The sequence below is a fragment of the Rattus norvegicus genome, chromosome X (genome assembly GCF_036323735.1).
Source record: "Rattus norvegicus strain BN/NHsdMcwi chromosome X, GRCr8, whole genome shotgun sequence".
NCBI classification, from domain to species: Eukaryota; Metazoa; Chordata; class Mammalia; order Rodentia; family Muridae; genus Rattus; species Rattus norvegicus.
The window spans coordinates 21721948-21737145 of record NC_086039.1 but is presented as its reverse complement, the minus strand read 5'-3'; the positions used below and the strand labels follow the sequence as shown (position 1 = coordinate 21737145).

The 15198-nt window shown below is 47.1% G+C and overlaps 1 protein-coding gene across 1 annotated transcript; it reads right to left on the bottom strand.

Annotated features, from left to right (window-relative positions):
- Window positions 1-10180: 10180 nt before the first annotated feature.
- Window positions 10181-11437, bottom strand: Mageh1 (MAGE family member H1). Its single transcript, NM_001013250.1, has one exon. The coding sequence runs from the start codon at window positions 11352-11354 to the stop codon at window positions 10698-10700; it is 657 nt and encodes a 218-aa protein (NP_001013268.1). The 5' UTR covers window positions 11355-11437; the 3' UTR covers window positions 10181-10697.
- Between the last annotated feature and the right edge of the window lie 3761 nt (window positions 11438-15198).

Here is a 15198-nt window from a genome sequence, read left to right as displayed (position 1 = left end):
GTTTTAGAATCCTACGTGAGGAAATGTCCCAGACCCTCTCTGCTCCTGCTGCCCACTAGAGTGTAGCATGTGGAAAGACAGCTCAGTCAGTCAATTTCACAGCTGTTTGGTGCAAAAGCAAATCCTTTACAGCATCCCTTTCCAGTGCAGGCCACAAGCCAGATTCACTACATGGTAGACTTTCACAGTACTCTCCCTTTAGTAATGAATTGGTTGTGAGGACTTCTTGCTCTTACCAGGTGTGGAAGAGAAGTGGAGAACTGTGTGTCTGGATCAAAACTCTCAAGTTGTCTGTTCCCAGGGTGAGGAGTGTGTCTGCTGTTGTCCTCTGAGTATGTCCACGCCAAAGCTAGAATCTGCCAGTCAACTTCACTTTGTACAAAGCAGCAGTGCTACTGCATCCAAGATCCTAAGGCAAATTTTACCTTGAATGGTTCACACTTCCCGGAAGTGCCTGGTGTGTTATCAGGCCCTGTGATGCAGCTTCCTGGACACCTACCATGGTGATAAAGAAGGTCATGATCTGTTATCAGTAAAGGTATGCTTTGTGTACCGGATTGAAATTGTATCTGTATTTGTGAGGTCATGAAATGCTTTTGCTGATGAAATGGAGCCTGTGGTGGAAAATGGCGTCTGGTAGTGATTTCAGGCCCAGCCGTTGTCTCCACCTTTTTCTGGATAGTTGCTAACTCACTCTCTTCCTGAATACCACAGTATGTGAAAACACAGGCTTACACTTATTCACCGCTGTGTCCTTGAAGCAGAGCTCACAATCTTGCACACCCTCAGAATCTGATGACCACCCTCTCTATTGCTCATCAATGCATGGGAGTGGATGAGGTTCTGCTGACTTACTCTCCCTCCCCAGTCAAATGGCTGCCACTTGGCACATCACTCTGGTCTTTCTTGCCATGTGAGGCAGAAGACAGTCCATGAGATTCATTGCACACTGCTAAGTCTTTCTTGAGGGCAGAAATTCACAGGGTCATTATCCCAGCTAACAGCTTCCACTTGCATTCCTCAGGATGATCCCTAGTTGCTCCTGCAAGAAGTTTGGGGCTTACACAGCAGAAAGCAGTGCAGAGAAAGACCTGAGAGACTAGGGCCACGTTTCTGGCCCCTGGGACTGTGTAAATTGGGCAGCAAGAAGTGTGTCCTTCTGTGTCCTGCTGTTCTAAGAGGTTCTATATCCAGCAACCCTGAGTACCTTTTACTCAGGAGGCAGAACCACTTTCCCCTCCTCAACATGTCCTCCCTCCCAGAGAATGGGCATGGTAGCAGTGAGAGGACAGGAGAAGTAAAGAACAAAGGACAAGAAGAGAGAGGCCTTAGAGATAAGCATAAGGAAGAGCAGGAACTGAGTGGCCTTCAGGGAGGTGCAAAAACCAGACAATAGTAGTGTGATTGTGTCTGTGTCTTTGAGCTTCATGGCTGCCAGACCTTGTGCTTCTTCACTGGAGTCCAGGTCCATGTCCAGGGAAATGGCCCAGACTTAGATACCCATCCTTTACCTTCTCTCTTTCTCCAAAGTCCAGTTAGTTATTCATAAGTAACCTCTTCTCAAATATCTGAGAGACTCCACGTACCCATGTGTGTGTCGTGTGACCAATAGGGTAATGTGAGTTTCACAAGGACTTGTGAGGAGGAATCGTAGGTACAGAGGCAAGTCAATCATTGCCATCCCTTTGTGGGCATCAGAGGGCTCTGAGGTTGTTCCTGTCCTTGTGGAACAGAGATTGTACCTGTATGGTTGCAATCAGATCCTGATAGGTACCTGTGAATTTATCAAAGATTTGTAGGCACACTAGTCCATGTGATATGTTTCTATAGTTGATGTACAGAGAGAGTGGTAACTTGATAGAAAATGTCCTCACCATGTTGAGGTATATGTGAGCTATAGCAGGATATTCCAACCAGTCACCCTAAAACACAGTACAACACAGACACACACACACACACACACACACAGAGAGAGAGAGAGAGAGAGAGAGACAAAGAGAGAGACAGAGAGAGACAGAGACAGAGACAGAGACAGAGAGAGACCCAGAGACAAGAGAGAGAGACAGAGAGAGAGGGAGAGAGAGAGAGAGAGACAGCGACAGAGACAGAGACAGAGAGAGACAGAGAGAGGCAGAGAGAGGCAGAGAGAGAGTGTGCGTTGTATCCAAAGACAGCTTGGAGGGAAATTGGGGTATGATTTTTAGGAGAAAGAGTGAGTGTGAGCAGTGGTCAGCCCATGATCTGTGGGTAAGTTCCTGATGTGCTATTAGGAGGGAAAGGAGAGCCAGTATACAGGGAGGGGAGTAGATAGTGGGAGCAGGGAGATCATTTCCTAGGCAAGAAGCCAGGAGCAGCCATGTCAGAAGTAAGAGTCAAGCAGGTCCTTCTTGTGCATGTGGTTCCCTGTCTTCTGCAAATGCCTGAGGGCTACAGTGAGAGGCCAGGCATAGGTAATGGATAACAAGGAGACGGGCCACAGACCAAATATGGGAAGAATGTTTGTGAGAAAGCAGGTGCTGCCACAGAGCAGAATAGAAATAAGTTCTCAGGAAAAGGGGTCACCAGAGAGGCGCTCAAACAGCTCAGCCTGCTGGCAGGTAAATAAGGATGGAATAAGGCCCTGTCTTGGCCTTCAGACAGAAGACAGGAGATGGTAATGTGCAGACTGGGTATGGCAAAGAGCTCAGCTTTGATGAGAAAGTCTGTGCTTCAGGTCATAGAAACCTTGATTAACATCCGGCTTATCTCTGTGCCTTCCAGCACACTTCCTAGAAGCAAATGGTACGTTTTTATCACCCTGGAGAATTTCGGAAGAGAATCCTTTGTCCCCTAAGCTAAGGTGCAGAAGTCACTGAAGCAGTTGCCCTAGGTGAGGACAGATGGCCCAGTTCTGATAACAACTGCTCCTGTAGCCATCCAGGCACCTCTTTCTCAGCACCACCTTCATGTGGGTCCCGGTGAGACAACAAAATATTGTGCCTTGTGTGTCTTGTGTGTCTTCTGTGCTTGTATGTATTTGTGGGGTAGTATCATTTGTTGGAGGGATGTATGTATGAGTGTCAGATAGAGCCGAAGACAGAAAAAGAGTCAGTGGCACGTTCTGCAATAACTGTGAGACTCATCTGCATGGAGGGTAGGCTGTGACAGCTAAAATTTTTATGAAGGCACTGAGGGACAGCCTTCCTGGAAGGGGCCAGTGTGGATTTGTCGAGAGTTGGTTGAGAGCTTACAATTCGATACACTTTGAGGAACCAAGCATTTCCATTATGTCCATTTGGGATACAGCTTACGTCAGTAGGAAGCGTTTGCAAGGTTTTCTCACAGATCACTCTGACTACTTGTGGGATACTTAGTATACACAAAAGTATGCTTGGTGGCTCCTGTCACTCTTTGGGACCCTCCCAGATCCAAGCATGGGAATCCCTACCAGGGAGATCAGCAATGCAAATGGCAAGGGCTGAGCCCAGAGAATCAATCCAATCAAGGTATACAAAGTGAGGAGCAGACTTCAAAGGGATGTGGGCTTTCCAGCAGGGTGTGCCTAGGATTGTGTGGTTGCTATTCTAATCAGCATTGGTACCACCTTGCCTCCAAGTCTTGAAAGTGTTGGCACAAATGTTAGGCTAGGTAACACGCGTTTTATAGGAATAGGGCAGTATTTCAAACCTCCATGATTTCCAGAGCTTGTGGACGTTTGTAAAATGGTCTTGAACATTTCCAATATTCAAAGTCTACTAAAGCAGATCCACTCACGTTTCCTAGATCTAGATCAGTGTTCCGGACCCGTAGGTCAAAACCACTTTGGAAAACCTCTATCTCTAACAATATTGGCAATACAATTAATAATAATCACAAAATGACAGTCATAAAATAGTTATAAGTAGAACATTTTATACATGGTGATATAGTAATTTTATGGTTGTTTTCAGGAAGTCTACTCAAGTCTCTCTGTAAGTGTGCATTACAAAAGTCCTAAGTCTTCTGGACTGAATAGATCTGAGGAACAGAGAAAGGGGGGGTGGACAAAGGGAGAGAAAATGACAAGGGCTCCGTATGATACCCAGTTAGTTTTCTTCTTGAAATCCATGCTTCATTTGCTGGATTATGCAGAAATGCTGGCCAGCCAGGGAGACATATGAGGAAAATATTCTTCCTTCAGCACAGAATAGGCAGCCTCCAAAAGAAATGGCCCTGTTCCCAACAAAGGAGGCATTGCTCGTGACTTGGGACATGTAAACTGCAGAGGACATGTGTCAGTTTACATCTGCCAGATCCTCATGCTATTCGGGGTCTAGAAAACTTTGTATGGTTCCCAGCTTGCATTTTCTAACCACATATAATTTCCATCTACTGCCACCAAAGGTGAATCCCAAAGCATCCATCGTTAGGTGTGGCAACTGTTCTCTAGGGCCTGGCCTCACAGAGGGAAGTGGCAACCCCAGATCTCCCAGGAAACTTGTGCTCAGAGCTGACATTAGATGGTTGGGAGAGCCCTTCTCTGAGACAACCAGGGAAGAATTCTGCCAGGAACACTACTGCACTGGTAAAGGAAAGTTTGTTATCACCCACAGAATAGATCTTTGAACAGTAGTCTCTCGTCGGGGGTCCTGGCAATGAACTGGTGCTCAGCACTGTAGGCACAGCCTGCAGTCAGGAGGCTGCACTGTCACCTGAGTTAATTGGGCCAGAATGCCAGACAGGCCTCTATCCTGCCCAGGTCCTTCTAACCGTTTACCCTTGGATTACCTTCTAGCCTTGCTCTTTCCTATTAAAATGTACTCCTAGCAGGTTCTCTCTGCCAGCCCTGAGCCTCCCACTTCACTCCCTCCATGTTGCCTTCAGCATGGGCACCTGACCCCAATGTCCACTTTCTCCTGACCCTCCTCCCGTACTCCATGCCTCTTTTCTCTTCTCCCCACTCCAGCAACACAGCATCAAGATGATTCTACTGTCCTTGGCTACACTGCGCCCATTAGAGCATTAATCTGTTTGGATCAGACTGTTCTCCCAACCATGCAATGAAGGTGCTCTGAGAAATGTGGCCAGAGATGTATTCATTGCCAGATGCAATGGCTGCCCTTCTTTCTGCTGGTCTTTAGCCTGTTCTCCAGTGGCCATGTCATTCTGAGTACAGTGCACTGTGGGGCCTCCTTGGTGCAGTTACATAGTTACATTTCATGCTTCTCAGGACAAGCCTGGCTCTGTCCTTCATCCAGGCTGTGCACGGCTTCAGCTCTCAGTGTCCTTTCTTCTTCTTCATGCTGGCCTGCTCAGGACTCTGTTCCTTATCTGCTGCTTTTCTCCTTGTGCAGCCACCCGCATCCCTCAGGACACCTCAGGCAAATCTTGGCTCCAAAGGGTACCCATATATCTGCAGCCCAGACCACTTGTGCTGGCTGTTTTCATGTCAACTTGATGCAAACTACTGTCATCTGATGAGGAGGAAGTTCACTGAGAAAATAAGGTCAGGATACAGGCAAGCCTTTAGGGCATTTTCTTAACTATCATTTGATTTGGAAGAGCCCAGTCAATGGGAGTGGTTACGAAACCTGGTTTAGTGGTCTTGGGTTCTAAGTTAATTCAGGGTGAGCAAACCTAGGAGGGCAAGTAAGGGACCAGAACCTTTCTATGGCCTCAGCTTTTGTCCTTAGTCTCAAGGTTCCAGGCCTGTTTGAGTTTTTGTCCTGACATTCTTCAGTGATGAGCTACTGTGTGGAAATTTCAGCCAAATAACCCCCTTTTCCCCCTATGTCTTGATATTGCATCATAGCATTGATAGCCCTAAGGAGGACACTGTTCACCCAAAATCCAGACTTACTTGTGCAAGTACATGCTCAGTGTACATGGGTACCAAAGAAGGACATAATCCAGCACGTGCTGTCTTCGTTCCTGACCACCTCTCCAGCCTCAACACTCATTTTCTCTTGTAGTACTGCTCATGTCTGGATGTACTGCCCATTTATTAGCAACAGTGGGCATCAGCAGTGAGGTCGTGAGGTTTGCACGGCACAACCTGAGCCCCAGCTTGCTCCTTTCCTGCTATGCTCTATCCTGTCCCTCAGGATCTCTGTGCAGGTATTCCCTGGAATGCAGACAGAGCCTATGTTGTTCTCACCATACCCTATGCAGTGTTGTTACCAGGAAGGTGTCAGTGCCATTTGCTCTCTTGGCTTCCTGCCTGCTCTCTGTGTTCCCACCCAGTATACTGCATTTGTTCTATGCTGAACACATTGTGTCATGAGTGGTCCTTCTGTAAGGCCTGTCAGGTCACAGTTCTCCTCTGCTCAACCCACACAGTGCCTTGCCCTGTCCTCTGCACATTTTATGTGCAAACACGAGCCAGTTTCCCCCAAATGCTCTGCTTCTTCACACACACTTGGGGTCTGTAGCTGCTTCTGGTTTTGTCTCCAGTTCTTTTATGCTCAACTCACACATACTGGCCTGTCTGTCTATAAGTACAGATAGATGCTAGATGGTTTCTGGCCTTGAAGCATTGTCCCTTGTTCCTGAACGATACATACTTTACATATCCTCAAGTGAACCCCCCCCCTTTCTTCTTCCTTTCTTTCGTACATGCCAGCCGTCCAGGGAAGTCTATCTTGCCTATCCTAAACTGTTGAGTTGAACCATCAAGTGCTGTTCCAGCATGTCTAGGAATCTGGCCCCTCTCACACATCTCTGGGGTCCTCCCCATCACACTGCTGCCTGTAATCAACGTGACCATCACCTTCCCCTGTAGTCTGTTACTCTCTGCTGGAAAGTTGTACATCTTATTTCCTGTTTCTTCCTCTCCTGTGCACATTTCTGGGTGAGAAGGGAAATTGAGCTTTGTTCACCCATGTTTATCATAGGCGGATCCTGGACTGATGTAGCACACACATTGTGTGTGGAAGGATGACAATTTAGAGCATCCTCACAGGTAAAATGATATAAATTGGTTCACCTTGGAGCTTTTGCACCAGAGAAGGATAAGGGAACCTGCCTAATCCCATCAGGAACACAGATAGGGACACTATCTGTGCCACTTCCACTCTTCATATCGAGATGGACAGGGAGGGTGCATTGTCCTCATTTCTGACCCCTGTGCTTCTGCTCCAGCCTGTGTTTGCTATGATCCTGGCTTGAAGGCATCTGACACAGAACAGGACTCTTTGAAGGCTTAATGTGGCCTGGTGTCCTCCTCAGTATGGCTGTCCTGGCAGGAGTGGGATGCTCACTTTAGTCTTGCCTGGGTTTGTTGTCCCATGCATGGCTGTTATGGATCAATAGTGGGACCAGACCTGTGGGAGTGATCTGAGTATTTGCTGTTGTGTACTATCCTTGAGATCTCCCCTACAGATAGCCTGGAACACACATTAGAAATCCTGCAGGGAAACAGCCAGAGAAGCACCTGGCATCATTTGGGTACTTGGCAAAGGCCGACTTGATGCTGTTGCGCTCTCTCTCTCTCTCTCTCTCTCTCTCTCTCTCTCTCTTTCTCTTTCTTTTCCCCTGTCTCTCTCTCTCTGTCTTCCCTGTCTGTCTCTCTTCTTCTTCTCCTCTACCTGTTCCTCCTCCTCCTCCTCCTCCTCCTCCTCCTCCTCCTTTTCCTCCACCAGCTCTTCCTCCTTTTTCTCTCTATCCTACTATTGCTATCTCCAGCTGAGATAGTTGTAAGTCCTCATTCACTGGAGTGTTGCTGGGCCCAGGTGTGTACTCCTTCTCTTCCTTCATTGCTTCATCATCTGTGTTGGGAGCTTCTGAACCTTCATGGAAGCAATTTTGTCTTCAGGTTTACTGAGGTAAGGACTCAGAGCTTCCTGTCTCATCTCCATGGGACTGAAGACTGAAAGAATTTTTTGCATGCTACCATGAGCATGTTCTTTTGTTCATCCTCTTCCAGGAGTCCCTTGCCTGGCTCTCCCTGTTAATCATCTCACAGCCACTGGGCATCTTGCCTCCCTCAGCTTTTACTCCACCAAAGGAAGGGTTCCTTTCTACTACTTCAATAGTGTGGTGAGAGGACTGTTCCTGGAGACAGGCGAGCCTAGATCCTAGGAGTTTCCACTCCTGAGCAAAGCAGGTAGGTCACCTAGCCTCTGTTTCCACATACAAGCAGGACACAGCCTCCTGCTGTCGCTTATGAGATTCCAGCCTCCATCTCTGGTACAGTGCACCTGCAGGCTCACTCCTGCTCCCTTGTCCCCCATAAGGAAATGGTATTCCCTCTCTGGGTCTTCATCAGGTTTTGTGGCCTGTATTCACTGATAAGAATATTAGCCATTTGGATCTTTATTCCCAAGATACCATCAACAGTTTCAGGCAGCATTTAGATGGACATAAATCACATCTGCCCTTGAGCTAGCTGTCATGTGTGTAAAACTGGTCCATTGTTCATCATGGCCTGGCTGAAATGTGACACTCCACTGACATTCATGAAATGTTGGAGAAACCTTTCTGCTCCAGGTGTTCCTACTCCCTAGCTGACCTTCCTGGAATTGAGGAACTGCTAAGAGGAATCTTCTATGAATTGAGCAGATGGAGTGGGTCTCCATCCCCATGGAATTGATGGTTGAGGCTGAATCTTCACCTTTCCTTTGACGGCAGAGATCCTGGGAGTGGGCAATGACAAGCCATGACAGATGTTATTTTGTCCTAGAGGAAGGAAGTCTGGGAATGTGGAGACTGAAGCAGGCTTTGTCTGTGGTCTGCCACTTCGGTGGTTCTGGCCCAAATAGCTCTCTGGTGACCTCTCCCTTGGGTTACTTGGCTGCCTACTTCTTGAGAGGGACTGACAAACATGTGCCTTCAGGGGCAGTGAGAAGCCTCTTGATTACCTGTACCAGCCTTCTCTGGCACTTCCTGTGTCATAGAAGGCACTCATTGTCTGTTTTGAGAGCTTCTGAAACTTCATTGTCTCTCCTTCTGCTCAAAGTCTCCTTAGCCTGCCAACTGCTGCCTGTGAGTCCTTGGGCTTTACATAAAATTGTTTGCCACCCTGTGCTCCACCCTGTGACTGAGCCTCATATCAGCCAGAAGGCAGGTGAGACTCTAGTGAAGGAGGGAAGAAAGTATCTTGGCATCTGTACTTTGTGTGGCAGGCCTGGGCTAGGCACCTGTCCATCATACTCCCTAGATGAATAGTGCAGTCTCTACTGTGAGTACTTTCCTCATGGTAAATGTGGTCAGTTCTAGAGCTGGTGAGTTGTTCTTTGTATGTTCTCAGTCAGGTCACTAAGGAGAATGGGAGGAGGCTCCCAGATAGCCACATTTGCAGTTACTACACTACCTCAGGGGAAAAGTGAATGCAATATGACCTCGCTCCTGAAAACAGAAACAGACTGGCAGGCAGACAGGCAGGCAGGCAGGCAGACAGACAGACAGACAGACACACACACACACACACACACACACACACACACACACACACACTGAGCATTTTGGGCAATGTGCAGTGCAAGAGACTCCAGTGCCTGGAAAATGTGTATGTCTCTTGGTATGAAGTTACATGTCAGGTCTTCTCTCAGCTTACTCCACCATCAGAAATCCAGGTGTTTCAGAGCCCTTTTCCCATTGTCTCTGAATCACGAGTATTGGTAACTCTAGTATCACGGTCTCATTGTAAAGTGCAACACCCTTCCTATGATGCCCTGGCTCTCTTTCCCTCTTCTGAGTCCTTTCCTGTTGTGTACTTCTCCCTTAGCATACCTAAATAGGTCATTGAGGCATTCTATGTCCTAAATATCCATGTTGCCTTCATTAACTCCAAGTTTACTCCCCAACCCCAATATTAGTTTAAGAGCCTCAAGGATCTTCTCAGTCTCTTCCTTTTCTCTTCCTGCTACCCCACATCTTTTCCAATGCCTCCTCTGTCAAGGTGTGTTAAGTATCCAATTACACACTCAATACCAAATAATTTGACAACCCTTTCTTTTCTTTTCTGTATTCTCCACGTGCTCCTTAGATTTTAAAGCATTCTGTCATACTCTCTTTTTCCTGTTCTATTCCCAAAATGCCATCAGTTCATCTTACTTCTTCCTAGTCCCTCCTCCTTCACTGCCACACTTATTGCATTTCCATTTCCCACCCACTCCCACACAGTCTTGAAATTTCTAGGAAACTAGATGCTGTCTGTTAAGGACCGTGCCCAGCATCTCAATTTGTTTCTCACTTAACAGGTTGACAATAAATGAACAAAACATTCTGTTTACTATGCTTTTATTTATACTATTTGTGCAGTGAGCATATCACAAATGTGTTTCATTACAAGACACCAGACACAAAGAAAGACAGAACAAATCTGTTATCTTCCTCCACTCACGTTGTACTGTTATTCCAAACTTTCAAAGAACAGTCTCTCTCAGTGGTACACTTTCTATCCATCACAAAACATGACAGAAGGACTTCATTTAATAAGGTTAGCACAGCTGTTAATACCAAATGTCAACGACAGGAAAAAAAAAATAACATAAACTTCTCCTCGAGTACATATTTAAACATATTGTCACTCTTGATCAACAGTGTTACAAAATGAATACAAGATTACAATATCTATAGCAAACACTACTTCGCAGTTTAACAATTAGCACTGATCACAAATACCAAATACAGTGCCCTCCCCACCCTCCACAACCTTTTGAATTCAGGACCCTGCCTATCTACTCCATAGAGTACTTTGGATTCTCTTTTCCACTCCAAAGGGTCTGCCTAGGATCTCTCTATGGAGCAGAAGAACCCCTAGCACCTGAATTGAGAATAGCCTCAACCTCTGCATCATCATCTGAATCCCAGTCATAGTTACATGGCCAGTCTTTGGAGCATCGGTTCCGAACTCTTGCCACAAAATGCATGACTTTCAGCTTGCTGGATTCCACGTGTGCTCGAGGGCCCCAGAAGAACTCATACTCCACTGGACTGCTGCGGGGCACTGGCTTATAAATCAGATACCCCCTGCGTACAAACTCTTCTGTAACGACCTTCTTCGGATCTCCAAAGATGCTGTGCTGCCTCCCAGGCTGCATCCCTAACTTCCCCAGCACTTTCCACACCAGGGCCTCCTTTGCGCTGTTGCCCATGATGAAGATGAGGGCTAATATGGACATTAGGAGACTTTTCTTGGTGCCCTGAAAATTGCTCCGAGTAACAGGCTTTTGCACTAGGGCAGTGCTCGAGGCTTCTGCTAGGGTACTGGAGGCCTTCTCCGGGGTGCTTGTGTCTTCCTCCGGGCCGCTCAGGTATTCTTCGGGTGTGCTGGGGGTCACAGAAGCCGCCATCGGGGTCTTAGAAGCCTCTGAGGCCTGGATCTTGCGATTGTTGCGATTCTCTTCAGCTGCCTTTGCGTTCCGGCGGCGCCTACTCTTCCGTCCCCGAGGCATGGCTCCAGCAAAGCGATGAAAACCTGCAGCACTTGGAGAACTCTTTCTGCAGCGTCTGAGAAAAGTGGCTATCTTACGCCGGGACGCCCGCCGAACCGCAAACACCAGCGAAGTCTTTGAGGCAAGAACCAGTCGTTTCGGCCACAAAGACCTTTCCCAGGCAAGCTGACTTGCGCAAGCAGTCACCGCCCGCACTCGCTGCAGCGCCAAGCGCGCGAGAAACCGGAGCAGCATTGGCCCCGCCTCTCCTGCCACGCACACGCCAAACACCCCAGAGGAAGTGGGACTCTCCCGCACAGGAACTTCCGCTAGCCGAAAGGAAAAGGAGCGGGCTGCATTTTGAGTCCCACAATGGTAGTTAAGACAGCTAGGGGGCGGGGGTTGCAGACGTTTGTCCTGTGCGAAGGAGAGAATGTTGGTCTGCTCTAGGCAGGTGCACACATTATCCTATTGGTCCATCGGTTTTGGCAAGCAGAAGGCCCTTCCAGTCTCACCAAAGGCGGGCTGATGGGGTGGGGGAGGGGCGCGGCGGGGCAGAGTCTTGCAAGAGGTCAGCTGACCCCAGCCCTCCTTGGCTGTCTTGGCTTACACAGCACATTCACCCTCCCGCCTGGTTTTCTGAAGGCGTTTATGTGTGGCTAATTAATTCGTGGGCCCATCAGGGACCCGAAGAATAGACTTAATGACCAAAGCGGTGGGTGAGGGGAGGAGGTGGGAGTGCAAAGGCAGCTAGCAGTGCGCAGGAGACGCAGAGCCTGTACACTGCTACGTGTTCGCCTGGTCAATTAAGCGGGGGCAGTGAGAAGATCAGACTTAGATTTGCGCAGCCTCACGGAGGCCAGAGTACTTCCTGGCAGGCCACAGAGGAAGCAATTAGAATAAGAAGCAGCTGGATGAAAGTGAGCTGTTGCCATGGGGACTGAGAGACAGAAAGGCATTTGAAGGGAGACCACTGGCAGGCTTCAGACAATGGGTGGGAATGGGGAGCAGAGAGATGGGATGGTGCAGTTGGATCCTGGGTTTCTAGGCCGGCCAGCCAGCATACCTGCCTCGACCCGCTTCCCTCGGTGCACACTCTGAACTTTGTCCACTCCTTCTCTCTGCTCAAATTCCTCTGCCTGAAATGCCTTCCCTCCATCCTCCACTCTCTAAGTACCACCTGCTTCTCCCAGGCATCTTCCTCGCTGAAGTTTCTTTCCTTCTGGCCTGCCCCAAAGAGTAATGAGTCAGTCAGTTCCTACTCCCCCAAGGGAGGCCCCATAGCTAGGCACGCTGCTTTTCTTGTGTCATTTGAAGCGTGAACTTGCTCAGCTCCTTCACCTCTCTGAGCCTGGCTTCCCCCCTTTAAAGTGGATGTAACTCAAGCACTGGCTTCAGAGAGTTGTGCGAATTCAACGAAAAGCCTTTACTGCCTAGTAAGCACAGACTTTGCCTCTAAGTGCGTTTCAAGCAGCAGCAGCAGGTGAGAGTGGCATTTAAGAAATGCGCGTTGAGGGAATATGTGGTGGAAAGATTTGACATGCGTTCCTTTTCTTGAAGAAATGATCTGTTTTCGTGTGAGTGTGTCTGCGTGTGCCCCGTGTGCGTGTGCCCTGTGTGCTTGCTGTACACGAGGGGTTAGTAGAGGGCGTGGGATCCCCTGGGACTGACTTATACATAGGTGGTTGAGATCTGCTCGCTATGGGTGCTGGTAACCTAACTTGATTCCTCTGGAAGAACAGCAAGTGTTCTCTTAACTGCTGAGCCATTGCTCCCGCCCCTCATATGTGCTCCCAGTTCTTAAAAGGTAAATGGGTATTTTCTGCTCGTGTCACTGGAAGGGATGGAGCATGTGCTTGACAGTGTCTCAGCTGGTAGTCCTCCTGGGGAAATGACCCCGTGGGGCTCATAGACTCTGACATCTCCCAGCTTTTTGGTGGTTTGTGGAGTAGGATATGGCCTTACCTAGTGAGTGAACTCTGTGGTGGGCGATGCGTGTCCTTGGCAACAGCATTGCCAGCAGAGCTTCACCCAGCGAGACCCAGACTCCTGTGTGCACGGAGAAAGGAGATGCCTGCTGGAGAGAAAAGGCCATTGAAATCAGAACTGGGAACATGAGTTTGGGGCCGGTTTGTGTCTGTTCGAAGCCTTTGATGAGTTTATTGAATTTCCCAGTCCTCTGACTTGTTCTATGCAGAAAAATCTGATCTCGCTGTCATGATCCCTCCAGATTGCTTCCTGTCTCTGTGAGAGATAATACTAAATACTACTATATTTTCAGTCTTTCCTTTCATTCTTGAAATTATAATATAATTACAGCATTTCTCCCTTGTCCTCCCTCCAAACCGTCGCATATACCCTCCCCTCCTGTCCTTCCAATTCAGGCCTCTTTTTTTCACTATGTTTATTCCGTGGATATATGTATATACATATAGGTATATATTCCTAAATATAATCTGTTAAGTCTGTGCAAGGTCATTTGTGTGTATGGTTTTGGAATTGATCATTTGGCACTGGATGAGCAGTTGGTGTGCTCTTCCCTGGGAAAGAGCATTTCTTCTGCTCCCAGATGTCCTAAGAAGTTTGCAGTTCTTTAAGGTTGAGCCCTCATGCACTTTTACCAGTTTGCTTTGCCATGTTCATTGGTGTCATCTTCGTTCAGTGTTCATGCTCTCATGTTGATGAGACTTGATGGGTATGGCTCCTAACATTCCTAGGGAACACAGTCTCACAGCTAACTCCCTGATCCTTTGGTTCTTACAGTCTTTCCGCCCCCTCTTCCACAGTGATCCCTGAGCCTTTTGAGAAGGTCCTCTGGACTTAAATTTTCTTGTATTATATATTTATTAATTCATTGTCATATTTGTGATTATATTGTAATATGTAGTTATATAATTAAAATGTACCATATTTTGCTTCCATTTTGACGCTATATATGCAAATATAACTCCCAAAGTTCACTTTTTTACTTACGTTTCTTTTTATAGGAAAGTGTACTAATACTTCCTACTTGGTAAACTAATTTGGGGCACATTTAATGCCGCTCTTCCATCTGCTACACCAATGGATTGAGGAGAGGGTGCCCTTCCCTTTCATTGTCTTTACCTTAATGAACCATTATTTCATTATTCCACAAGGACAATACAACCCTCCAAGACCCCATAGATGGAGCAGATAAATAATGTACAGCCTGAGACCTCAACTCCCATCTAGTTTCCCAGAGAAGTTAGTGGGAACAGGGCTTAGGCTCTAGGCTATTTTTACTAAGCCACAAAAACAAACAACAACAACAAAACCTAGATCTGGATCCTATAGTGTTTCCTGGAGGAAGGCAATTGTATACAGGCTTGGAAGACATGGCATCCAAAGGGAAATCTCTTGAACTCACTTCCAGACTGTACATATGATATTCATATCCTTTGGGATGTTGCTGAACCACTGCTATCTATGAAATCCTGTAGACTATGCTTGTCAGGCAATTCTTTTCAGGAGGGACTATATTATAGAGTAGTCCAAAATTAAATACTACTGACAATGGTAGCTCCAGGTCAGAAATATTTTTTATGTAAAGAGTCATAGTTAAATAATAGCTATTATGTGTTTCGCATTCATTGAAACTCATTAGTGTTTGGAGAGTTAGTTCACAGTCTGTTAGTGAAAAACAAAGACTTATATGCTTAGTGTTATTTAAAAAAAACTTAGTGTAAAAGATGCTGGCTCTGATTAGTAGAACCTGGATGAGGTCTCTAGGCATGAAATAGGAGATATCAGATTAATTTAATGTAATGTAATAAGTCAACATTGGGTTGAAATCGTAATGCTTACTGGGAAAGGTTACATGCAAACAGATGTTTGAGAAGCTAAA